This window comes from Panthera uncia (assembly GCF_023721935.1).
Source record: "Panthera uncia isolate 11264 chromosome D3 unlocalized genomic scaffold, Puncia_PCG_1.0 HiC_scaffold_8, whole genome shotgun sequence".
Taxonomy (NCBI): domain Eukaryota; kingdom Metazoa; phylum Chordata; class Mammalia; order Carnivora; family Felidae; genus Panthera; species Panthera uncia.
In genome coordinates this window covers 49,082,976-49,110,835 of record NW_026057586.1, presented here as the reverse complement: position 1 = coordinate 49,110,835, position 27,860 = coordinate 49,082,976, and the positions used below count along the sequence as shown (strand labels likewise).

Here is a 27,860-nt window from a genome sequence, read left to right as displayed (position 1 = left end):
TTCTGTTTAGTAGTTCAGTATATATATTAGTATTACATATGATGTTTGGTTCAAGAACTGATGAAAGTCTCTTTAAATTAAAAAAAGGATTCTGAAGGTGATACCCCTCTTCATGATGCAATAAGTAAGAAACGTGATGACATCCTGGCAGTTCTTCTAGAAGCTGGAGCAGATGTTACCATTACAAACAATAATGGATTTAATGCTCTGCACCATGCAGCACTAAGAGGAAATCCCAGGTAAAAGATCTCACTTTTTACTCTAGCAGTTTAAAAATATTTTCCTAGTGCTAGTTCTCTTTTTCTGATGCTGATGAGGAAATAATGACTTATTTTAGTATTTTATAAATCGTTTTAAGGTCTGTAGAAATTATGTCTTCACTGTTAATTTTATATTATATTTTGGTTGTTAAACTAATGCAAGGACTGCCTGGGTGGCTCAAGCATTAAGCCTGATTAAGATCTGACTTTGGCTCAGATCATGATCTCACAGTTGGTGAGTTTGAGTCCCATATCGGGTGAGCTCAAGCCCTGCTTCAGGTAAAAACAGGAGGCCTGGTTGAGTCCTGCTTCTCTCTCTCTCTCTCTCTCTCGCTCTCGCTCTCGCTCTCGCTCTCTCTCGCTCTCTCTCGCTCTCCCTCTCTTCCCCTCCCTTCCTCCCTCTTCCTCCCCCCCTCCCTTCCACCCCTTGGGGGATTCTCTCTCTCTCTCTCTTTCTCTCTGCCCCTTGCTCACTTGCACCCCCTTCTAAAAACAAACAGAAATTAATACAAATATTATGAAATGATTACTGAAATATATATTAAGTATGGATATAAAGTACCAAGAATACTTATATCTAAAGATTTAATAAAAATGCATTCCATCTTGAGAGTTATGTCTCTTTAAGATCGTTCTCAATGTGTCCTCTCATCTCCTTTTATCCATTTGCATGATTATTTTTAACATGTGGCTAGATAACTGTTAAGTACCTAACTCCATATTAATAACATAAATATATATGCTTCTGGTGAGGATATTCCCAGCTGTTGTAACAATAGTGATGGGCAGTCTGCCAAAAAAAAGTATTTGCTGGTTATAGTTTGAAAAAAAACTTCTGGGAAGTCACAGAACTCATGAAGGATCTGCACTGTCTCACAGAATAGGAAAAAGCTTAGTTTTGCTTAATCTAGAGCTTTCTATGAATAAAGTTTGGGGAACATCTTAACCACGAGAAGCATTTTAGAAAATTTGGTATTGGAGGTCTTCTGTTTATAGTTGAATTAAGCCTGCATTTCTTGACTGAGGGAGCTGTTCACTTTCAAGTTCATTTTGACACTTTAATCCATCCTAAATTCTTTTTTAAAATTGAGATATAATGGACATATAACATTTTTAGTTTCAGTTGTACAACATAATAGTTTGAAATCTGTATATATTATGAAATGGTTTTCACGATAAGTCTGGTTAAGATCCTTCACCACATGTGGTTACAAATGTTTTTTCCTGTGATAAGAACTTTTAAGATTTACTCACTTAGCAACTTTGAAATACACAATACAGTATTACTAACTATATTACATCCCCATGAATTCTTATCCTTTGGTTCCATATGGTGTTTTTATATTATGTTTCCTTCTAGTTTTTGTTATTTTTTGGCTTCTTAGAATCACCACTAGAGGGTGAGCACAGAGAACAAGAGGATTTTATTGCTATTGCCTGTTGGTTCTCTTAACGAGGGGTATATAATGTAGGATGAAGCAAATGACCATATTTTATATTATGTTTTGATTTTTCAAATTACGAATATTTGAACACTTTGTACTTTGGCATTGTGAAGGAGACAAAATGGTATGTTCCCTGCCTTTTAAATAGAAGATGATGATGATAGTACTTACCATAGGCAAGGCCTCCACTAAGTGGTTTACATGCATTATCTCCTTTAATCCTTTCAACAGCTTTTTGAGGCAGGTGTTAATATCTTCTCTTTGTAGATAAAGAATATGAAGCTTATAAAGAGATGAAATTATTTATTCAAGATATAGTGACTAGTGGAGTAGGTAGAAGCTGAGCAAGAATCTGACTTAAGAATCAGGTCTTACCCACCTTATGTTACTTTTTCTGTATTATGGTCTGTATATGAGGCAAGACTGAAACACATGGACAGAGAATGATTTAACTAAGAATGTATTAATACATCACCCCCCTTCCTGCCTCTTTGCTTAGGGTTGTCATTGACTATACTGTCACTAATTCTCAGCTTCAGTTCTCAAATTCCATTTATTGTACCCAGCATTCCAATCTATTCCATTCTTCCTATTCCCATTTTTGCTGATCTAATTAAGTACTCACCACTTTTACTTAAACTATTACAATATCTTTCTAATTGTTTTCTCTGATTTCAGTCTTATCTCTGATTGAACTTTTATCTAATTGCCAACTTACCATTCTAAAGACATAATGGCTCCCCTTCCCTGTTCCCAAATCTTCATTTGTTTCCTATTGTACATAGAATAAAATTTATACACCTTGAACTTTGCCTTCACACTCATTTGTGATGTGTCCTAAGCCTGTCTTTCTAACTTCATCTCCCACTAAATCCCCCTTTCCACCTTGCCCTTCTGCTACATTATGCTATGCCCTTTTTCTAAAATATTTTGTCTACTTTCCTCATTTATTTAAGCGTTTCCCTTAGTGAGAGTGCCCTTATCCTTTGTCTTGATCTTAAGCATCTTTTCCTTCAGAGCTCCTGGATCACATCATTGAAATTATTTTCTATTTGCCCTACATTAACTTGTTCTTTGTTCTTATTTTATTTCACTTTATGTCTATTAGTGTGGCATTTCTGTGTTTCTGTTAAAATTGTGAGCGCCCCTCTTCATCTGTGTATCTCCCACAGTGCTTTGACTATGATAGGGACTTAATAAATGTCAGTCTTAATTTGACAATCATGACAGCGCTTAGATATCACAAGATGTTAATATGATTAGTTACAGATTCTGTAGAGAAACTGTTAGAGGTCAAACAGAGCAATTATTTCAGATTAAAATGGTTGAAAAGAGATTTTATTGAGGATATTTAGGTTATATTAAATCATAAAGTTTTTTTATATATATAACTTATTGTCAAATTGGTTTCCATACAATACCCAGTGCTCATCCCAATAGGTTAAATCATAAAGTTTAAGATAAACTGAAAATTGAAGTGTTTAGGAAATGAGGGACTTTTAAGTATTTTGAATTATTTCACTCTACTGGGGGTAGGGTAGTATATTTAATAGTGCTAATAAGCCTATACAAGAAAGAGAGAGTATCCTACTTAACATTTCTTCAATTCTTGTATAAATTTTGAGAGTTCCCCTGAAAATTTGTATAGTGACTCTTCCAACCAAATGATTGGTGTCAGGTGACATTTAAAAAAAGGGAAAAAAGCCATTGTTATTCTGCAGTAAAGTGATGCTTTAGTTAAAACTACGTGACTTTTTAAATTCTTATTTCTTCAAGATATTTCATGCAGTTGTGACTCTAGATTGCCAGATAAAGAGTATGATTCCTTTTTTTTTTAAGGAGGGGTCGCAGGGAGTGGGAGATGGAGAGAGAGAATCTTAAGCAGGCTCCATGCCTAACACAGAACCCCACATGGGGCTCCATCTCAGGACTGTGAAATTGTGACCTAAGCTGAAATTAAGAGTCAGACATTTAACTGACGGAGCCACCCACGCGCCCCCCCAAAAGAGTGTGATTTTAATTGGACACTGAAGAGTATCAGAAGATGACACAACTTATATATCATTTGAAATTGCAAATTGAAATTGAAATTGCAAAAACAACTGAGGTTGTTTTGAGGCTTTTCATATCAAATTTTTTATTCTTAAAATTTGCTTTTCTTCCTTGCACTGGTCAGTGATATCAGAAGACAGATGAGTCATTTCTGGTGTACTTAGAATTTTTATCTAAAGTCTTTGGCTTTGAGGTGCCTGGGTGTTTCAGTCAGTTAAGCATCTGACTTTGGCTTAGGTCAAGATCTCACGATTTGTGAGTTTGAGCCCCGCATCAGGCTCTATGCTGACAGCTCAAAGCCTGGAGCCTGCTTCAGATTCTGTGTCTCCCTCTTTCTGTCTCAAAACAAACATTAAAAAAGAAATCTTAAAAGTCTTTGGCCTTTACATTTATTTGAGGAAACCAGATTATAGTAAATTATTATTTCCAGAACCTGATTAAATTAACATTTTTGAATAAAATATTAGATGTGATTAGCATGTGTCAACATTTCCCCCTTTCTCGTGTTTTATAATTTATATAACTTGATGAATCTCTTACTTTGAATTATAACATTTTTTTCTTTGTGATCTTTGTTTTATATTATAGTTATACTTCTTTGTATACTTGGCTTAATTGTTGGATTTCATGTATAGTCAATTTTAACTGCAATGGATGGTACTTTAGTTAGTATAATTCTTAGCTAATTGAGGTTTTTCTTTTACTAGTATATATTAGTTCTACAGTAAAATGTTTACATCATTGTGAATATAGCCTAATACCAGCACAAATAATTATTTCAATTTATTATGGTTAATAATATGGAAAAGTTTCCAAAATTTATATGTGCATGTATATACATGTGGGATTTAAGTAGCATTCTATTCCTTAGCTTTGCCTTTAGTAAGCAGTAATAATTTTTCAGCAATTAGCTAATAATATAGTAGAGTTAATTATTGGTAGTGCTTTTTAAAAAGAAAGTGTGATATTCCTGGTTATCAAAAATATGTCTAGATGTCATATATTTTGGAGAATACAAAATCTGGATTTCAAAGTTTCAGATCAATGTGGATTCTAGATTTCAAAGCTAATCTTGATGTTTCCTCATGATGTAACAGTAACTGAAGTAAAGACATTAAGAGAGAGTTATAAAGCCATTTCTTTTCTTTCAGAATTGTGGGAGACCATATAAGTTTTTACTCTGAGACACTGAATATTATGGTATCATGGTTTATAAAATTAGGAGCAGTGTAGAATAGCAGTTCCAATGTGTCTTAATACAGTATTTTTTTAATTTCAGGAATCTTAACTGAAAACAATGCTGCGTTTTTATTTTTGATTATTATAGAGATAGTTTCCATAGAGTTTAGCCATATTATCTTTTCTTATATACAGGCGAAATTTCAGATTTAAATGAAGAGCAGAGATCATTTCTGTTGTTGAAAATGAAAACTAAATTTCTTTGAATTAGTATTAATCAACACGTTACTTAGGTACTTTCTGTGAAGGTGTTGCATTTTTAGCTTCCTTTAAGTTTTTAGAGCTCCTTCTCAGGCATGAGAATAAATTAGCAATATTCTCGGCAGAGCTGGCCAAAAACCAGCCAAGTGTTTTGGAGATACTGATACCAGATTGATATTTTGGAGGCACTGTTAATAGTATTATGAAGTTACCTTACATAGTGTTATTTACACATTTTTCTTTAATATAAATTGAGTGTGAGAAATAACAGTAAAATATAAATGGACCACATGATGTAATAATCTTGTGTTTTCAGGTTAGTGCTAAGATAATTTCACAGGCATTTCTTACTGCTTATTCCAACAAAGGCACATACTAAAGCTTACTGAATATGTGAACAACTCGTAATTTTCCCTCTAGAATATTATGATGCCTTCATTTAACTTTTTAAATTCTGAAATCAGGTCTGATAAATGAATGATATTGTGTTGAATATATAAAGATTTGATAGTCCAATCCATATCTTTGTGTTGAATATTTTTCTTTTTTAATAAAATTTGAATATTCTGGGTGCTATATAAAATGTAGCTGAGAGTATTATTAAATGAGACTATACTTATAGTGTGTCCATTTTCTCTTATATGTGCTATGCATCCAGTCTCAAACACTGTGTGCCTTGTAATACATAAATATATTTAATGGACTAATTGAAATGTGATTGATATGAGCAGGAAGGCCTAATAACTTGAATGAAGTGATAAAATTTATATTTATATATATATTTACAGACACACACACACACACACACACTTTGCCTCCATTCTTTTAAGGGATGGTCTTCACTTTGAAATAGAGGAGTAGTCTCTTGAGGATTGTGTGAACATGTAGAGTTTTAAACTACTACTTGGACATCAGTAACCCTTGATTAACTCCTGAAATGTTTGTTTCCATGTATTAAGGAACATGACATTATCTATGGTTGTATTGTGGTCAGTAAGAAAAACAAAGAGATGTTGGATAACTTGTCATTTTTCTCTTCCTTCATTTTCTCTCCACTGAGAGAGGGAGGCTTGTATGTGTATTTTTTTGTGAAGGACAAAGAAGAAGAGTGAGGAGAGTCATAAGATGTTATTATTAGAAGAGATCCTCATTTTACAACTAAGGAAACCAGTATGTAGAGTTGGAATATCTACACAGTAAAAAGACATGATACTTGGCATTTTCTTTCTTTTCTGAGGGTTAAAAACTTTTGTTTTGGGGTTGGAAGAGCTAGATATTGTTTCAGTCTCTGCACAAGATACTCTGCAGTATCATCTCCTTTTTCACCTAACTGAACAATATTCAGGTAAATAGCAGTAAAATTAAATGCTAATCCTATGGAAGATAGTGACCCAATATTTCTAGAGTATTATTATATTTAATGTTATATTTTTCTTTAATTTAGAATGTGTGCGTGTCCATGAGAACCACACTGTAGTGTCCCATTATAGTTTCAGTTAGGTTTTGAGTGACCTTCCCAATTCTTTTCTTCCTTTGAAGGAAGTTTCATTTCTTTTATCATGAAGCATAGGCTACATTTCATTACCGTTTCTTTTCTGAAGGATAAGAAATTTGACACCAAGAGAGGATAAATAAGTAAAATTATTTTATTTGCAATCCTTAAGTTGTCCACACATTTTTCATAAAACATTTTATAAACATTGTTAACCACTGTGGTTCTTCCAAGGGGAATTAACAGTAACAAATTATTTGATTGAAACCACAATCCAAATAATGTAAATAAGCTGAAATTCATTTACATGTGATTGATATTTATCAGTGAAACGTTGGCTGTCCTGTAGTAATCAATGCATAGCTACAGCTGGTTGAAGGGGACCAAATCCATTGAAGAGGCGATTTGGTTCCATTTTACCAGCTCTAGCAAAGCATTGCAGTGTTGCTAGTTTGGGATACAAAACAGCAGAGCTGTTTTTTATTTGTATAATTATGGTTATGGACGTTCTACAAATGTTAGAGATTCTCCTATCAGTAGTAGTTCAGTCATTACATGTAAACTTTTCTATTTTGAAGGCACTTTTCCTCCTTCCTACTCGAATGGAACAGAGTCTTTGCCCTTTCATGTTTTGTTGATGTATTAAGGGATTATCAGTGTACACCTTTGTGTAATTCTTAAGTGTGGACAGTAACCTGTTTTTAAAACCAACAGCATTTAAAGGAACAAATAGACCTTGATGTATTTCAGAGTACTATTTTCTGTTTGTCTGTAGGCACTGAACCAAGTGAATAAGCTAATAGGGAAGAGCACTAAAGTCATACCTTTCTACTGTGGCTCCTTCAGTATTATACTTGAGGACTAATAGCAAGTTGCTGACAGGGAAGGGATGGAGGAATATGAGTGGCCTTAAGAAAGTACCTCTGCCCTTTGGTTTATAAATAGATCACATGTGTATTCACTGTATTGCTTGGACTTGTGTTGAAAGGCACTACCATGCATGCCAGCTTTTTTCTTTGTTTTTGCTTATGTAGTGTTACTAATCCTAGGTTAGTAATGTAACCCTTTTCAAGTCTGTTTCCCCTGCGGAATTCTCTATCATTTTGCGTACAGATTGCCTAGTTACTTCCATTATCAGCTGAATAATACATTGACTTTTGGTGTACAGCTATAATCAGTGAACTTGAATATTAAAATCAGGTAAGTAATACTTTAAAAGTCAGTAGAGCAGATTTTTGCTATAATGTGATTTCAGTTTTGCATTTCAGAATCAGGGAGGGGATATCCTCTGAAATATACTTGCAAAAATAAAAGTTTGAGAAATTATAGTTGGCCTATAAAGTAATGAATTAAGTACTTTCAGTGAAATGCAGAGTAAAGAAACAGTTAATGTTTTGAACTAAACTGGGAGAAGGTCAACACTAATTCAGGCAATATTTAAACAATTCTCATATTACGTATATTCTGCATCTGTTGGTTGTTAAGTATCGTGCTGCTGGTGAAATTAATGTAACTATGATTCTTTCCATTTATTCTAATAGAAATGAAACAGGTGTTAAATTGCGTAGACTTAAGTGCTGAAGATAGCAATAAAACTGACTTCTATTTTTACTGGTTATATGGGAGCTGGTTAGCAGATCCAGTTGCTCAAGTGTGCTTTTGGATGGCAGTACAGTTTCATATACTGGCCATATCGGGGCAAGGAGAGGCCATGGCATTTGATAATGTCAGCATCTGTTATCCCTGTCAGAGAGACAGTTGAAATGTTTGAGTTACACCAGTGTCAGCAGATGCCCAGAGTTTACTATGTACTCAGTTAAAAATGAACAGCTGATCTAAGTGATGGATGTGACATTTTAGAGTGATTGAAAATACTCTTAGATATGTTAAGTTAAACTTGTAAGCACTAGAGTCAGTATATAATCATACTTTTTAAAGTGAATAATAGGTGCTGTCATTTTTTTCCTAAGGATTATGTACTCTTAATATTATAGCAATGAGAGTCTTAGTCACTGGGCTGTTTCAAAATAATTATTAAGAACTTGTATACCTATAGAATAATGAATATTATCGTTCATTATAAAGCATGAGTATAGTAATACCCTTTGAATAGTTTTATAGAGGAACCTGTATTTTTGACATACATATTTTCAGTAGTTAACTGTAGTTAACTGTAGTTAAAACCTCATAGCCATTTCTGTTCAACTTGTGACATGTAAAAATTTTAAACATCATTTTGCTTTTCATATATGTCTGAAATTATAACTTTTAGTAAGAAGTGATTAGAATACATGAATATAAATATTAGTTTTTTTTTCTAAGTCTATCATAGTAGCTTGAAACAGGTACTGCTTATAAAGTATTGCCAGCAGCTTTATGATTTTTATTAATAGCTGTATAAAATAAATTTTGTGTAAAATACAAAAAAAGTGTTTTGATATCTCCAACATAGTATAAATAGTGGGCCTATCATGTTGGTAAAAATTGAATTGCGATTGCATAGTACCAGTAAAAGATGATTATTCTGTGTAAATTGATTTCTTAACTATAGTGTTTTCATTTGCTTTGGGGAAAGCAAGATCAAGGATAGTATAGATAATAAATTAATTTCTTTTAAATATTTGGCAATCTATTACCAGTTTGCCCTGTTAACTTACAACTGTGGCCCAGAATGTGTCATTTTTCCTGCATAAATTTTATATTTTAATTTATTCTAAGTAATAATTTAGCATTTAAAGTGAAGACTGGGTTAAGGACCTGATTAACTTGGTGATTAACACCACCACTTTTTTTTTTTTTTTTTTTTTGAGAGTAGAATGTGTTACTTAAAAGATAGTCTTTTAGAATTATGACTATGTAGTTTTCAAAAAAGAAAGCCTAAAATTACAAAACTTGCTTCAGAAAGTCCTCTAATATTAGCAGACTATAAATTAATCAAAATATGAAGAGCAGTTGTTGAAATGTAATGGAGTTAAGCTTTTGTCATATCTTATTTTTCTTAACAAATCAGTTGATCCTACTAACGTGTATCATATACTTCAGTTAAGGTCGAATTGTGGAGACAGAAACTGGGTCATGTGTATGTATTCCTCACTCATTTTGCTAGTAATACTGGTTTCTTTTCATGATCAAATTTTAATCATGTGCATACTTAATTTAAAAATGTAAAAGGTAGTATATTTTAAACTTAAAAGATTTAAAAGGAGTTTTATGATAATTTAAAATCTCCTTCAAACTCTTTTTTCTTCACAAAATAGAAATCTTAGCAGCATTTTGTTTCCATCTAAAAGTAGTAGGTACATTTTTATGGTGTTAGTATTGCCAAAGGTCATCTCTTTGATACTAGGTTAATTTACTGTATGAAGGTCATTCACATAGAAAGAGAAGCAAAGGCTTCTTTTAGCTGCAGTTTAGTTCCCTCTTGGCAGTTTATTGCCTACCAAAAATACATACTTCTTTACATTCCATAGCATTGTATGTTCATATGGGTACATAAAGAAGTATGTACTCTGAGTAGGTTTCACTAAGTTGTTAGCTGTAAAAACATGAAATGTTTTATTTTCCCATTTGTTAGTAAAACATTGAGCTTACTGATACAGAGCAATAATAGATCATTTGCAGAGACTATCAAAGACTAAACTATAACAGATTTACCTGAATCATAGCATTAGTGCCTTTTATGGTTCCTTGTTCTTGGTAGACATAGACATGTCTAAACACTAACCAGTTATCTGTTGAACTTTATCCTGGTCTGGTTGTTTTTGCCAGAGATTCATAGAATCAGTGGAGTTTTTACAGAGTATACTTCAGAAATTGGGAAGATCAGCCTAATGTTTCTTCATAGTCTTCAGAGAGAATTTCTTCTTATTTTGTAGTTTGCTTCTAGATCCTACAAGTAGATAGTAATGAATTCAGTGCAAATTCTTTTATAAACTGGATATTACAAACTAGATACTATTGAAACTTAACCAGTTAACCAATTAGTACTTCTTCTGATTGACTCTAAAGTTGAAAGAATAGGGAGAAAACTAGAACTTTTTAGAGTGTGAATGAACTGAATTTTTAAAGGTGATGAATTTTTTGTTAGTTTTTTTTTTAAAGGTCACAGACAAGAATTCTTGATTATTTGAAAACTTCTTTGTCATTCCTTTATTAGTTACTTCCCTGAATTTTGCGTTTTGGTGCTTTGAGTTGAATACCCATTCGAATAGATATATAAATAGCTAATTTTGATGAGTTTGGTTCTTTTGATTCTTCAATTTTTTTAATATAAAGGAAAACTACCGGAACAGTCAACTTTTCTAAAGTCTGACTTTTAAAAGAACTGAAAGGTTCTTAGTGCTTAGCCTGTGAGCACTTGGGTTTGAGCTTCATCATTTAGCTTAAAAAGACATTATGGTTGGTAAGTTGCTTTTAATTATTGTGGTATTAAAAGGTTAATTTAAAAGAACACCATAAGAAGTGTTCATATTTGGGGAATGCAGGGAAAACAGAATTTCTGCAGCCTGTGATAAAGAGCGAGTGCAGCTCCTGGAGAGCACGTCAGAGCACAGCAGTAAATGGCCCTGCTCCATAGCAGTTTCAGCAACGCAGCAGTAGAATTTACCATGCACGGTCTGATTTATTTTTGTGACCAACCCAAAGTGAGCATTAAAAACTATTTTGTGATCTACCAAGACTCTTGGTTCACTAAACCTTGAAATAGTTAGTAGTTTTTAAAGGGTAGCCTACTTTGCAAGCAGGATTTATTAAGGATGCAAAATCATCGTTTAATCTGAAACAAGAAAGACCCAATCTTTAGTAATGTAGGTGATAGTAATGGATTTGTACATTTTTGAGATCAAGAATTATCTGTCAACATATTTGAACAACATTTCTTTTTATACTACATAAACTATCTACTTGAACTGTGAAGTTAGGCAATGCCCAGATAGAATTTAACAATAGAAACATGTATTGAGCCAATAATAGGTAAGCATGCAGAAAGTCATAAGCATCCTTAAAAGTGCAGACCTCATCATGCTCTGTTACCTGGTAAGCTTAGTGCCATGCAGCATTTGCAGGAGGAAGAGAGATGGTGACCTAAAGAGTCACATCAGCAGCAGCCATTTCATCTTGATTGTTCCTTCACTCTGTTCGCTGATTCAGCACTTCTTTTCATGAGCCGAGAGAAGTAAGGGGGCTGTATCAGTGAATGCAGAACCTCACCTTTTAAGATACATTTGAAAAACAAATGAACGAACAAACAAAAAAATAAGCTTTTTCCTCTCCCTTGCCTTTACCTTAAAAAAAAAAAAAAAACTGCAGTAAAATTGAATCACAGTTGGCCATTTGATTTGCAATGTCATATTACCAGTATTGCACAGATAGGAGTACCTTGTATCTGCTGTACAGAAAGTTAAGCAACCGAGGAAGGTTGCTGTAACGGCCAAGAAAATGAACCTCGCTTATTTTTCAGATGAAATGCTTCAGAAGAGGGGAGAAAGTTGCAGAAGAAGTTAATTTTATAATCTAAAAAAGACAAAAAACCAAAAACCAAAACACACCTCACTCCCCCCAAGTAACTAAACATTCACCCTATTTTCCTTTGCCCACCAGAATACATTGGGTTCTTCTGACTTCGCAGGAAATATTCTGTATCTTTCTTGCTGTGAAGTTTTTTGTTTGTTTGTTTGTTTTTTGTTTTTTGTTTTTTGTTTTTTTTGGTTTTTAGTTTCCAAGATTAATTGGTAGATCTGTATTGAAGCCACCTTGTCATATCCAGAGGTCAAGTCTGCAAGCAAGGTCAGGACTTCCACATGGTCACTACAGAGGTTAACTTATATTCTTCCCTCAGTGGCCACGGGCTAAACTGTTACAGCTTTATAGGCAGCTAAGCATTTGAAACATGCACTCCCAGGCAAACAGGCTCTCTTGTGCCTCTCTCTTCCCTGACCATATTTAGTCAACCATAGCAAAAAATAGTCTCTCAGCTGTCGATTGTCGATCCAAAAGCTGAGGAAGCCTCTATCTTGCTTTCTGCCTATTGATTATTCATCCTGCGGTCCAAACACTGCTTTGCCATTTGTTCTGCCCTTTTTTTTTTTTTTTTTTTTTTTTTTTTTTTAAAGCACTGCCAAATAAAGCGGTCTCTCATGTTTCTACTTACATTTCCCAGATTTTCACTGAGCTTGCGCTGAGTCTAGGAAAGCCTGATGCGGCTGTCACTATACTTAGAAGCACTGAAGAGAAAAAAGGAAAGAGGAAAAATATTACTCTGGCTAGTTGCAAGACAGTCTTTAGACAGATCTGGAACAAGTAAAATCCCTCTGCTGCCAAAATATATTTCATAACCTAATTTTTTGTTGGTAAAAAATATTGTGGAAGATGATATTTTACATAACTAAAGGCCTAAAGAGATTTTGCAGGGTTATCTTTAGAGCTAATTGTTGCTACACATGCTTTTTACATTTAATGAATAATATTTGAATGGAAAATATGTAGAAATGGTAAGTAGAACTTACATATTAAAGGTGGAGAGAGATTATTAAGGAAGAAAAGAGTAGTGTGTAAAAGAAATCTTGGAAAAATGCTACTTAAACTTTTAATTCAGTGTCAATTTTAGTTAATTTTTTGTAGTGCTTAGATGAGAAATGCTCTGGAATGTTTTTGAGTTATTGTGTACTTTTATATTGAAATTATATTTACCTATAGAACTATTAAAATGCATTTTATTCATTCTATCTCATTTTCAAATGTGAAGTGGTTTTTTTCCCCCCTCCTGTCGACGTTGCCATTCCTCTAAAATTTCCTGAAATAACATTTAGGCATGATCATTTCTACATATCAGAGATTATAAAATAGTCATTAACCTAATCTGTAATATATTGCTGCACAGTGTATGCTTCAAAAGTACTTTTGCTCTAAATTTTAATGGCATATTCACAATAAATTATAATGTTGAAATTTATTTTTTTAACCAAGGAGGGGAAAAATATTATACATCAAATCTAATGAACTTGTAGAGATATAATTTGAGATTTTACAAACCTAAAAATGCCCAAGAGAAACCTTGTTCTTCCCTAAACAAAACCTATATCTTATTCCTAATTCAAATAATATTCTGTTAAGTATTTATTCAGTTAAGAATCAAGAAAAACTATTACCAGTTTTTTAAGCTCGTCCTCCTACAAGGAAATTTTGTTCTTGACATTCTTTTTGTCTTTAGCATTTAATACCTTAGCAGGTGAATTATTTTGGATGGCTATTTTAAAATAGTGACATTTTTTTCCCACTTCCCCTCCCGCATGGTATTCTGTTAAAAGTTACAGAGAGGGAAGGAGGCAAACCATAAGAGACTCTTAAAAACTGAGAATAAACAGAGGGTTGATGGGGGGTGGGAGGGAGGGGAAAGTGGGTGATGGGCATGGAGGAGGGCACCTGTTGGGATGAGCACTGGGTGTTGTATGGAAACCAATTTGACAATAAATTTCATATTAAAAAAATAAAAATAAAATAGTGACATTAAGAATGCTTCTGTAGACATTTGGTAATTTTAAAGAGTCAGTTTTTGTAGATATTGGAATACTTTTACACATCTTGAGAGAAGATGATATACGTGTCTCAGTTTAAGATAGGTTAATTTTCAGGTTTCTAAATTGCCTCATTTTTTTCTAACCATTTTGTAGTAGTGAAAGCTTTTTTTTTTTTTTTTTTTTTTTTTTAAGCAAACACCTGTAGTGCTGGGAACTCTTCTAACCCCTTTCAAATTTTCATAACAACTTCTTTGAGACAGGATTTGTGATTTTTCTCACACTTTATACATGAGGAAACTGAGGCATAGAAGTTAAGTAACCTACTTAAGTCATCATCCATTCAGCTTGCTAGTGCCAGAATTTGAACCCAGATAGTTTGGCTTCAAACTTTGAGCTCTTTACCACCGTGCCATGCTGTTGCTCTGATTTGTAATCATGAAATAATTCCTAATGAATTACCACTTTTGGGGACTTGAGAGTATACCCAAAATTTAATAGGCTACTAATATCCTTGTCTCTGTTATATTCAGAAAATGATTATTCATTTGATTGTTTCTTCGGTTCCATTCAACAAAACTTTGAGCTCCTTACATTAGGCATACAAAAGAGATAAAAAGCTAAGTAAAATGGGTTTCCCTGGCTTAAAACATAGAAGGAGAAATAACTGACTGGTCATTTAAGAGATAATTTTGGTTGTGTTTAATGATTGAGTACTCAGCTATACAACTCTTATGCGGCCTGCATTGTTACATATCTCTTTCTCATTTTGAGCTAAATTTTACTACAGTACCAAATTCCTGCTTAATGAAATTAAGTTAAATTAATGAAGCTTTTAATTGTGGCATACATAAAATAAGAGTTTGTGGGGAAAAAATAAAAGCCCACCCCCCCCCAAAATAATTGAAAACATCTAAGTAATGTCTATTCACTGTAGTTCTTTCCTCTACTTACAGCTAGATAAAAGAAAATAAAAACCAGCGATATTAATTTTTTAAAGTGATTCCCATGGGTAGCATTTTGGTATATATCCTCCTAGGCTTCTTGTCTGCATCCATTCAGATAGGGATGGCTAATGAACAAAAATATGTTTAGAATGTCACGTACTAATCTGCTTTTAGTTCGCCCTGAAGAACTTCTGCTGGGGATCAATCAACTTTTTTAGTAGGTTCCTTTTATGAATTCTGGACCAACTGGTTTTATTATTTGAGGAGTTGTTCATTACCTTAGCATTTATTGAACACCTAGTATGTGCTATAGTGCTATTCTAATGTCTTTTTACATTAAATAATATTAACATGTAAAGCCTCCATAGGTTAGCTACTTTTGTTTGTTTGGAAAAATGTTCGCCTATCTCTGAAGAAAGATTGTAAGGCATGGCAGGCCCTAAAAATGGACCCAGTGCCATTTGACTGCTACATACCAATGTGGACAGCTGCTTGTCCCCTCTACTTCTTAGAACTCATTTGTTCATCATTCAGCAAACGTTTGAGTATTACCATGTGCCAGGGATTATGCTAGGCACCACTATTAGTTGTTCCGGGACTTAATGCTTCTTTGGCACTATTCACAAATGCCTGCTTAACTGGTCGTAAGATCTTATCTTTAAACCATCCATGTCCTTAACCTCTTGGAAAACAACCAGATTGAGAAGTAAAGAAGAGTGTTTGGGCATTAGGAAAAATACCTCCAAATCTCATATACTGTGCTTCACAGGTGAGAGTCTGTTGACTCAATAAAATTATTTTTTTAAGTTTGTTTATTTATCTGCGGGCGGTGGCAGAGAGAGAAGGAGAGAGAGAATCAGCACGGAGCCTGACATGGGGCTCGAACTCCCCAACCATGAGATCATGACCTGAGCCGAAACCAAGAGTCTGGATGCTTAACTGACTGAACCACCCAGGTGCCCCAATAAAATTACTGATGGATTGAACTGGTAACACCCTTATCTCTGCCGCTCTGTGGACCTCAGTGATTGTAGTGTAAGTCTCCTCTTCATTAACTACAGTGCTGCAGGGGACACCTGCAGTGGCCTTCCTGGCTTTATTGTAGGCTCCTCAGATTGTCCACCCCACTTAAGTGGGACTAATTAACAGAGAATGGGTTTGTTCTGAAGTGAAAACTGTTCTCTGAAAGTCTAAATTTTGCATTTTAATACTAGGATTTAATTTACTTTGTAGAATGTGATCTAGAAGGGACTGGGATCTTTTTTTGGCACTTCTAACTTCTTTTGTTCTCACAGTTCAGTTATACATTTTGTACTGAGAGGAAAAAGCAAAAAGACACAAGGGAGTGAGGGAGGAGAGAGAGGCAGTGGGCTTTCAAGAATACGTATCTCTTTCTGTTTGAGTACCACGCTACTCTTCTGAGCCATTGGCTCTTATTTCTTAGAGACTTCAGCTTTCTCCGGTTCTTTCACTGAGGAGATGCAAGCCTGGGAGAACAAGTTAGTGATGGTTCCATCTCAGTGGATAGCTTATGCCCAGAGAAGGAACTGCTCCTCTTTCCCTTTCTCTCCTTTGAGTTATTGGCAGTATAATATGGGAAGGTACTTCTGAAACAGGAATACAGGTCAGTGGGAAACATGGTGTCATAAGAACCATCTTCTCAAGGAGATCTAGTCAATAATGTGACTTGAAAAAAAAATAAACCTCATTAGGGGCACCTGGGTAGCTCAGTTAGTTAAGCGTCTGACTTTGGCTCAGGTCATGATCTCACAGTTTGTGAGTTTGAGCCCACTTCGGGCTCTGTGCTGACAGTTCAAAGCCTGGAGCCTGCTTGGAATTCTGTGTCTCCCTCTCTCTCTGTCCCTCCCTTGCTTGCACTCTGTCTCTCTCTTAAAAATAAACATTAAAAACAAACAAACAAACAAACCAAAAAAACCTTGATGAGATTAGCATAAACCACACCTTGGAATGCAAAACTTACTGTCGTATTTATATATATTGACTATAAGAACTAAGGTAGAAAATACAAAAGATTTTAATATAGTAAGCCTAAATATTATTTTAGTGTTTTGACTTACTTTTAAAATCAAACTAATGTATATGTGTAGTTAAGTCAAATACTACTACAAAGCTTATAATGAAAGGGAACTGTGTTCTGCTTTATCCTTCCTCATGCCTTTGTCTACCCCCCACCCAATAACTTCCAGCTTATCCTGCAGTTTTCTTTTTTTTTCTTTTCTTCTTTTTTTTAATGTTTAATTTTGAGAGAGACAGAGCGTGAATGGGGGAGGGGCAGAGAGAGGGAGACACAGAATCGGAAGCAGGCTCCAGGCTCTGAGCTGCCAGCGCAGAGTCCGACGCTGGGCTCAAACCCACAAACCATGAGATCATGACCTGAGCCGAAGTCGGACGCTCAACCAGCTGAGCCACCCAGACGCCCCTATCCTGCAGTTTTCTTAAATTATCAATTGTAGACATTGTCTGCTGATTTCATGTCATGGAAAAAGAAGATTTAAAACTCTTGACATTGTCTATTATCCCCATGTCTCTCAACATAGTCCTATCACAACTTTTGTTTAAATCAGTAAGTGTTTACATTATCTTATGATTACGTATTGTTTTTAATAAAAATTTTTCCCCCCATATGTTATACTTGTATCTTCTCAACTCTAAAAGAATCCTAAAACCTTTTAAATTCCATTTCTCACATGGTCACATTAGCATCATGATTATGCCAGATCTAAACAGTCAGTAGTATAATGTGGTACCAGTACTTTTCCCAGTTAAGAATCTGAGTCAAAGTTACATAATATCTGTTTTTTTTTTTTTTAAGAGTTTGTTTTTAAGTAATTTCTATACCCAATGTGGGGCTCGAACTCACAACCCTGAGATCAAGAGTCACATACTCTACCAATTGAGCCAGCCAGGTGCCCCAGTATGTAGTATTTTATTTTATTTTATTTTATTTTATTTTATTTTATTTTATTTTATTTTATTTTTTTCTGGTTTATTTATTTATTTATTTATTTCAATATATGAAATTTATTGTCAAATTGGCTTCCATACAACACCCAGTGCTCATCCCAAAAGGTGCCCTCCTCAATACCCATCACCCACCCTCCCCTCCCTCCCACCCCCCATCAACCCTCAGTTTGTTCTCAGTTTTTAAGAGTCCCTTATGCTTTGGCTCTCTCCCACTCTAACCTCTTTTTTTTTTTTTTTTTTTCCTTCCCCTCCCCCATGGGTTTCCGCCAAGTTTCTCAGGATCCACATAAGAGTGAAAACATATGGTATCTGTCTTTCTCTGTATGGCTTATTTCACTTAGCATAACACTCTCCAGTTCCATCCACGTTGCTGCAAAGGGCCGTATTTCATTCTTTCTCATTGCCACGTAATACTCCATTGTGTATATAAACCACAATTTCTTTATCCATTCATCAGTTGATGGACATTTAGGCTCTTTCCATAATTTGGCTATTGTTGAGAGTTGTAGTATCTTATTTTAATCCACCAAATCAGGAAGGTTGGATTGATTATTTATTTATTTATTTATTTATGTTTAATGTTTATTTATTTATTTAGAGAAAGCACAAGCAGGGGAGGGGCAGAGAGGGAAGCAGAATCCCAAGAAGGCTCTGAGCTGTCTGCACAAAGCCCCGATGCAGGGCTCGAATTCATGAATTGTGGGATCATGACTTGAACCAAAATCAAGAGCTGGATGCTTAACCGACTGAGCCACCCAGGCACCCCTGTAATCCTTACAATTACTGTAAACAAATGACAGCAGGAAACCTTAGCTTTGTATGAGGTTTGTGAGTGGGATTTAAGGGTTTGTAGACTCTCTCAAAATTGTAGGTAGATAGATATATGTGCATTTCTCTGGAAGGAAGTCCATAGTTTTCCATAGATTTCCAAAGAATTCTGTCACCCCTTAGCAATGATACAACTTCAGTAACAACCACTGAAAGCTGTCTTTAAGCTATGATTCTCAATGTACTTTGGGTTATAAACCTGTTTTAAAATCTGATAAGAGCTATAAACTTCCAAATTTAAATACAATTTTAGAAGATCTTGGATCCTCCAGAGCCTGTCAGCCTGTCCTGAGATTTCTTGGGCTTCCTACATGGGATTCAAAGACGGCTACCTTTTAAAAAAAAAAATTTTTTTTTTAATGTTTCATTTATTCTTGAGAAAGAGAGAGAGAGAGCGTGTGGGTGCATGAGTTGGGGAGGAGCAGAGAAAGAAGGAGACACAAAATCTGAAGCAGGCTCCAGGCTCTGAGCTGTCAGCACGGAGCCCAACGCAGGACTCGAACTCACAAGCCGTGAGATCATGACCTGAACCGAAATAGGACACTTTACCGACTGAGCCCCCCAGGAACCCCTAAAGATGGCTACTATTAAGGAAACATATCCTGGGTCATGTTAGGGTTTATTCTCATTATTTTAGAGACTTATATAGTTTCCTTTATACACACTCTTATTCTGTATCTTCAGCCTGTTTTTCTATATGTTTGTAACATTTCTGTATTTCAGATTTTTATCTTTAATGTATATCATCTTAGGAAGAACTATCCCGATATGTATCTTACTATCATCTCTTGCCCTTTAATATTCTGTTGGCGCAATTTTAAAAGTGTTTCTGTTTTTACTTTCTTTGTTAGGAGGGGGGAAAGATCTGTAGTCTAATGTGTGTGTCAATGGTGTCCATGCCAAGTCCAGCACTGTATAGCAGCAGTTATTTTCTCAGTCTTAAACAAAATAGTGGCTAAATATATTAGGGGAGGGTTTTTCCAAATTATGAGTTTTCTACATAAAATCTTTCTGTTAAGAAAAATTACTGGCAGGCACCTGGGTAGCTCAGTTGTTTAAGCATCCCATTTTTGATTTCAGCTCAGGCAGTGATCTCAAGGTTAGTGGGATTGGCAGCACAGAGCCCGCTTGAGAGTCTCTCTGTCTCTCTTTCTCTGCCCCTCTCTCACACACAAGCAAGTGTACTCTCTCTCTCTCTCAAAATAAACATTAAAAAAAAACTTACTACCATATAGTAAATCACATTCCTTTTTTTTTTTAATTTTGAGAGAGAGTGTGTGTGCACATGTGCGAGTGGGGCAGAGGGGCAGAGAGAGAATCTTAAGCAGGCTCTATGCTCAGCACAGAGCCCAGCAGGGGACTTGATCCCACAACCCTGGGATCATGACTGGAGCTGAAATCGGGAGTTGGACACTGAACCGACTGAGCCCGTGGTGCCCCAAGAAAAGTTACTTCTAATTTTACTTTTCTTTTTTGAGAGTGGGCTAGGTTTTTCTTTAAGACACATCATTTCTTTAAATTTTTTTTTTTTTTTTTTTTGAGTGTAGATGAAACACAGTGTTACATGACTGTCAGGTGATTTAGCATCTCTATACATTATGCTGTGTTCACCACAAGTGAAGATACCATCTGTCCCCATATGGTGCTGTTAATTATTGACTCTATTGTCTATAATGTACCTTTCATTCTATGACTCATTCATCCCATAACTGTAAGCCCAGATCTCCCACTTCCCAACCCCATGTCCCCTTCTCTTCTGGCAACCATCAGTTTGTTCTCTGTATTCGTAGGTCTGATTCTGCTGTTTGTTTGTTTATTCATTTGCTTTTTAGATTCCACATGTAAGTTAAATCACATTCTCTAGTGTATTTAACTTAGTGTAACATCCTCTAGGTTCATTCCTGATGTCACAAATGGCAAGAGCTCATCCTTTTTATGCTGGGTAATATTCCATTGTATATATGTACCACATCTTCTCTATCTGTTTATCAGTGGACACCTGGATTGCTTCCATATCTTGGCTATTGTGAATAATGATGCAGTAAACAGGAGTGCATATATCTTTTCTTTGGGTAAATACCTGGTAGTAGAATTATTGGATCATATGATATTTTTAGTTTTAGTTTTTTGAGGAACCTCCATACTGTTTTCTACAGTGGCTATACCAATTTATATTTCCACCAGCAGTATAGTAGGGTTCCTTTTTCTCCACCTCCTCGCTAACACGTTATTTCTTGTCTCTTATTTTAGCCATTCTAACAAGTGTAAAGTGATATCTCATTGTGGTTTTGATTTACATATCCCTGATGATTAATGATATTGAGTATCTTTTCATGTGTCTGTTGGCTATCTCTGTGTCTTCTTTGGAAAAATGTGTATTCAGTTCCTCTACCCATTTTTTAATCAGATTGTTTGGGGTTTTTTGTTTGTTTTTTTTTTTTTTTTTGGCGTTTAGTTGTGTAAATTCTTTGCGTATTTTGGATATTAACCCTTCATCAGATATATCATTTGCAAGTGTCTTCTCCCATTGAGTCAGTGGCCTTTTTTTTTTTTTTTTTTTAATTTTTTTTTTCCAACGTTTTTTTTTTTAATTTATTTTTGGGACAGAGAGAGACAGAGCATGAACGGGGGAGGGGCAGAGAGAGAGGGAGACACAGAATCGGAAACAGGCTCCAGGCTCCGAGCCATCAGCCCAGAGCCTGACGCGGGGCTCGAACTCACGGACCGCGAGATCGTGACCTGGCTGAAGTCGGACGCTTAACCGACTGCGCCACCCAGGCGCCCCCCTTTTTGTTTTGTTGATGGTTCTCTTTGATGTGCAAAAGCTCGTTATTTTAATGTAGTCAAAATAGTTTAATTTTTTATACACTTTTTAAAAGTTTATTTGTTTTTGAGAGAGAGTGCATGTGCGAGCATGCATGTGAGTGGGGGAGGGGCAGAGAGAGAGAATCCCAAGCAGGCTCCGTGCTGTCAGTGTGGAGCCTGATGTGGGGCTTGAAGTTACGAACCAGGAGATCATGACCTGAGCCAAAATCAGGAGTCAGACGCTTAACTGACTGAGCCACCCAGGTGCCTCTCTCATTAGGTTATTTTATGAAGAAGCATCCCTTCTTGATAATTACTTCTCCTGCTCTTTAATACTTTACTCTTTGATGGTCTTTAGGATAACTTTTTTACTCTAGAAATATTTTGTTATTGGTACTTAAACTTTAAATATTAAATTATAATTACCATTTATTTTGTGTGTTTTGATATAACTAGATTTATCACTGCTAAATGCCATATATCAGATTTTTAGCTGCAATTCATGATAATCTGCCAGTTACATGAAGTTTGTCTTTTTAAAAAAAAACCCTTTGGTTTTTTTTTTCTTCCCTCTCATAATATTTTCCCCTTGTAACACTCCCATTCTGTTTTGATTCTGTCCCCCAAATGGTGATAGTTTCTTTACCTCTTAAAGCATGAAAAAGCTGTGTATTTGAGACTTAGAAAAAAGAATATACTTCATTTGTCTTTGAGGGCATAATTTTCTTTAAAGAAGAATAGTTTTATTTGACTTCAAGTTTCTTTTGAGTAATTTTTTAAAGAAAATAATTTAAATATCAAATTGTATAAATACCAAAATCATGTATATTTGACTTTCAGTGCAATGCGTGTTTTACTGTCTAAATTACCAAGACCTTGGATTGTGGATGAGAAGAAAGATGATGGTTATACTGCCTTGCATCTGGCTGCCCTTAACAATCATGTAGAAGTGGCTGAACTGTTGGTACATCAGGTAGGAAAAGCTGTGCAATAATTTTTAACAATTTGGACCATTACCATTTATGTACTTACTACTTCATCAGCTACCTCTTGGTAGGTTACAGTAAAACCCCATGATGATGCAAATTCAGATATGGTGCGTTTTCATTCTTCTGCCTAACATGGGTTCTTAAATGGAGGGAGGTGGTGTGTATATGTGTGTAAGGGTTGGGGGGGTTCCCTTAGCCCCTTGTATTCCCTCCCACAGTGTTCTGGATTAGTCCAGTGAAATAGGTATCAACGAACAGAGATTTCCCAGAATCACTACCACTGTTGTACAAGGACCAAGAACCATCATGTTGTTATCAAAGCTAGTGTGGCCAGTTGCCATCTAGTAACAAGACTGCAGCCAGGAACTGGTGGTTCAGTTCATGACTCCTGCTGGATTCCTGGAATCTGACTGGATAGCAGTACGGGTTCACTTCAGTCATTTCATTCATCTCTGAGATAAGATAATGCTACATTCTTATGGTATTGGATTTTTGGGGAACTTAGTTCGTGTAGTTTTATGATGTTTTAGGTTTTCCAGCAAAACTTTTAAATATCTCAGTCAAGCATATGTCATATGGAAGCGTTGAAGTTACCAAAGAATTACTTACGATCTCTGATTTCAAGGGGCTTACAGGCTACTGAAGAAGATGAAATAGCAGACAAATTTAGCGAATAGTTCATTGTGTATAATTAAGTACCACATCAGAAGATAGACACTCCATGAACTATGGAAGTTAAGATAAAGAAATAGTTGCCATTTTAAGCCTTTATTCTTTCTTGAAGTGTAGTTGGCACTCGGTGTTGCATCTGCTTCAGGCGTACGACGCCGTGGTTTGACAACTTGAATGCTGCTTGTTGTGCTGTGCTTACCGCAAACGTAGCTACCATCTGTCACCGTACGGTACTATTACAGAACCATTGACTAGTAAGGCTTGGTTATTAAATATTGAAGTTACTGCCCATAAAAGTATTGTTAATTGGGATAATTTCCTTTTTAATTCAAGATACAGATAACTGACCATATTACACTGTCTTGGTAATTGTTGTTTTTTAGTAAGTCTTAAAATCAGTTAGTTAACCCTCTAACTTTGTTCTTCTTTCTTAGAATTACTTTAAGATCTTTTGAATTTCCATATAAATTTTAGAATTGGATTATTTCTATTAGAAAGTCATGGCAATTTGGTTCTGCACATTTTAGAATTATCTTTTTTTTTTAGATTTATCTTCAAGTAATTTTTTCATGCTATTGTAAGTTGTTTAAAATTTCAGTCTCTAATTGTATATTGCAAATATACAGAAATACAAGTATTTTCTGTATGTGGACCATATATCCTGCAATTTAGCTTAAATTACTGTAGATCACGAGGGGATTAGAAATTGTGACCACAATGAAATACTGATCACCAATGAAAATGACTAAAACTAAAAATGCTAACAAAACAGAATGTTGGTTAGGATGTGGAACAGTTAGAATTCACATACATTGCTGGTGTTTTTCAAAGCAGCCACTTTGAAAACAATTTGGCAGTTCTTAATAAAGTTAAACATGTATTCACTATACAACCCAGCAATCCCCCTTTTGGGTATGTACCCAAGAGAACTCAGGACATATTTCCATGCAAATACTTGTACTAAACATTTGTAGCAGCTTTATTTGTAATAACCTCCAACTGGAACCAAGTCAAATGTTCATCAGCTAGTGTCTAGATAAATGAATTATGGTACATTCATACAATGAATATGGTTCAATACTAGGAAAATCTAATGATGGAAAGTTTAGGAAACTTAAAAAGAAAATCCCTCGCTTTCTGCATTTATATGAGAACAAGGCATGATAAGAAAACAAGCTAAGATCAAGTTCCTTGTAATTACACTCAGAGAAACACAACTAATAAAAACAAATCAGAAACTCCCATCTTCTAGAATGTCATAGTATTAGTAGAGTTTGAGCTCTACCCAAGCAAGGGCACAGGTGGGTTTCAGAGTTGTAATCAGAGGGCTAAACAGAATGATAAAGTTTATCTTTTGAATCTGTAGCCCTTTGCTTAGTTCCATTTTTAAAATTATTAATATATAAGACATTGTGTTAGGCAATTTACATGTTATTTTTCTTAATCCTTACAGACGGAAAGAAAATTTTCCTTTCCCGTTTCTTTGGCCGGTCTAATAATTAAACTGACATGAGACATAACCACAGGAGAAAAACATGTTCAATATTGCATACATGGGAGCTCAGATATGAGACTCTTCCTAAGTGACCAAAGCAGGCAGCCTTTGTACCTTTTACACAAACAGTTGTGGAGAATTCACAAAGGGGTTTGGGCTTGGGGTAGCAAATAAATAAATGAAGTAACAAAGTTTATTTATGTAGTCCATTCTTGGCCCTTAATTCCCCATCTCTGACAATAAGGATGCCTTCTACCCTCCAGGGTCAAGGAAGATAGCCTTCACATGGGGAATTTATTTCTTGCTTTCAGGAGACAAAGGAAGGTCTGAGTGTCCTTGTGCTAGCTGTTTAAGTAACTTTAATTCAAAATAATTAGTATGCCAAAGTGGCATTATTTAGGGGCAGCCCACCCTGAACCCCATAATCCCATTGACCCTGTGTAGTAGGTTGTACTGTCACCATGTTAGAAGCAAGGAAATGAGTGTGAGATGGTGGAATGCTTGCTTAAGTTCCTGAAGCTCTAGGTCTCCTGGTGCCAGTAAGTTCTGGACTTTTGCTCCTTTCCTCTGTCCTTGGCATCAGCTGTTCTCATATAGGGCTTTGACTACCCCAGGACCCTGGTAGGGCTTTCTGCTTTCCCTTGAGTAAGTATTTTTATATACTAATTAAACATTGTCTTCTCATCCTCAAGTGAAGTTCCTTTTCACTGAATAAGAGCTCAGTTATGCAGCAAGGGTACATGACCTTATTAGGTCATTAGAGTAAATCTAAATCCAATATGACGATTCATTAATAGAACGTTTTAGGAAATACTATTTACAGTTAAAAGGAGCTAATTGTCTCTATTGCTGTATAATGGAGCTTGAGAAGGAGCTGTGTTTGAGCTCTGTATTGAACTTTGTCATTTAACTGTTCCTGGATGGAGTCACTATAGTAAAAATAATTATTGTAAGCTTGCTTTTCTGCCTCTGAAAGATGCTGCGCCATCTGGTTCTTCCTGTATTACCAGCAACTGTTATGAGAACAGTGTTGCAGTAGCTAGAAGAGAGGAAAGTGGTCAGCAGTGTTTGTGTTATTTATTTCTCATGAAGAGTTACAGTTTTAGTGTTGCTTACGATTGTCAAATGTTGAATATATAAACGTTGTTCTTCTTGTTCAGGGTAATGCCAACCTCGATATCCAGAATGTGAACCAGCAAACTGCCCTTCACCTTGCTGTTGAACGACAGCACACCCAGATTGTGAGGGTAAAGTATTTACTAACAAGAATCTTACAAGTGTGTTTTACCAGATAGATTTCTAGAAGGTCTTGAAAATGATACATAGATTTTTCAGAAGGCATAGTTAGATGAACAAATTATGAGTTTTGGCTAATACTGGGCAGAGAGTTTTAATTTATAATGGGGAAAATCTTAAAACTGATATTCAAAGTCTGTTATGTAATTTTGTTGCCAGACTATTTTGTTGCCAAAATATTAAATCAGAGAATTTCAAAGTAACATATAAATTAGTTTTTTAAAAAGTACATTCCTGGGGCTCCTGGATAGCTCAGTTGTTTGAGTGTCTGACTCTTGATTTTGGCTAGGGTCCTGATCCCAGGGTTGTATAATTGAGAGTGAACTATAATGAAAAACTTAGGCTGGACGTTTGCCACAAATATATACATATTTGACTAACCTGATATTCCAGACAAAATATTTGAAAGATTATCAGTTTAAAATTTTTTTGTAGAGCAGTGATTCTTAAAGCTTAGAAGCTGAGCCACCAGCATCGGCATCACCTGGGACCTTGGTAGAAAATTCTTGGGCTCCTCAGACTGAGTAAATCAGAAACTGCAGGGGTGGGAACTAGCATTCTGTGCTTTAACAAGCCCACCAGGTAATTCTCATGCATGTTCATATTTGAGAAACACTGTCAGAGAGTGACATCTCATGTAAACTTCTGGGGACAAATTAAAAAAAACCCAAAAAACAAAACACCACCAAAAAATGGCCATTTGCCAAGATAGGTAAGACCATATGCTTGAGATTGATTATGGTGTTTTTCTAAAACTCTGACAGCATTTGTAGGAAGAATTAGGAAAATCGTTAAAAAGTACCATAAGCAAAGCCTTAACTACAAAGTTATATTTGCTACTTAAAACATCTATTAAAGTTTATCAATTATGCATTTTATATCAGAGGTTGTAGTTTAGTGAACACTTCACATTTATTGTGAAGATTACTTTAATGATTACTTTAAAAAATAAAATCTGGAAGGAAGAAGGAAGGAGAAAGAAGGAGAAGGCAGAAAGGAAGAAAGGAGAAGGAAGGAAGGAAGGAAAGAAAAAGAGAAAAAAAGTCTTCAATTTCTCCCAGTTATCTTGATCTTGGAGTCTGTGAATTGGTTCTCATTTCCTTCTGTTTTCTCGGATTCGATATATTTGAGTAACTAGAGCTCATCACTATTTGTAAAGGAGCCACAGGAGTTTTGAGAGTAGCAAGCGAAAACATAAAAATAATTGGCTTTAGTGGCAAACCCCTTCAGGTAGGTCCAGGGCTTTGTCACTGTTACTTTAGATATGTTGTAATTTCTTGTGGGCCAGAGAGACCTTAGCAAATGAGATGTCTTTCTCTTTTAGCTTTTGGTCCGTGCAGGTGCCAAATTAGATATTCAGGATAAAGATGGGGATACTCCTTTGCACGAAGCTCTGAGGCACCATACCTTGTCTCAGCTACGTCAACTCCAAGATATGCAGGATGTGGGGAAGGTTGATGCTGCATGGGAGCCATCCAAAAACACAGTGAGTAAATTAATCTTTAATTCAGTACTACTGGAAGAATCTTTTTTTTTTTTTTTTGGAAGTATCTTTTAATGCAAGATCTTAAATTTATGGCTAATTTAATCTGATGAAATATTTTTTCAGAACTGCATATGTAGAAATATAGTGTATGAACTAA

General features: G+C 35.3%; 1 protein-coding gene across 1 annotated transcript in view; it reads left to right on the top strand.

The window, feature by feature from the left end:
* Positions 1-27,860, top strand: part of MIB1 (MIB E3 ubiquitin protein ligase 1) — a 121,613-nt gene that overhangs the window by 71,562 nt on the left and 22,191 nt on the right. The window contains exons 12-15 of the mRNA XM_049619651.1: positions 88-239; positions 22,606-22,738; positions 26,082-26,168; positions 27,542-27,703. Of these exons, the coding sequence (XP_049475608.1) occupies positions 88-239; positions 22,606-22,738; positions 26,082-26,168; positions 27,542-27,703 (534 nt within the window). The remainder of the gene's footprint in view (positions 1-87; positions 240-22,605; positions 22,739-26,081; positions 26,169-27,541; positions 27,704-27,860) is intronic.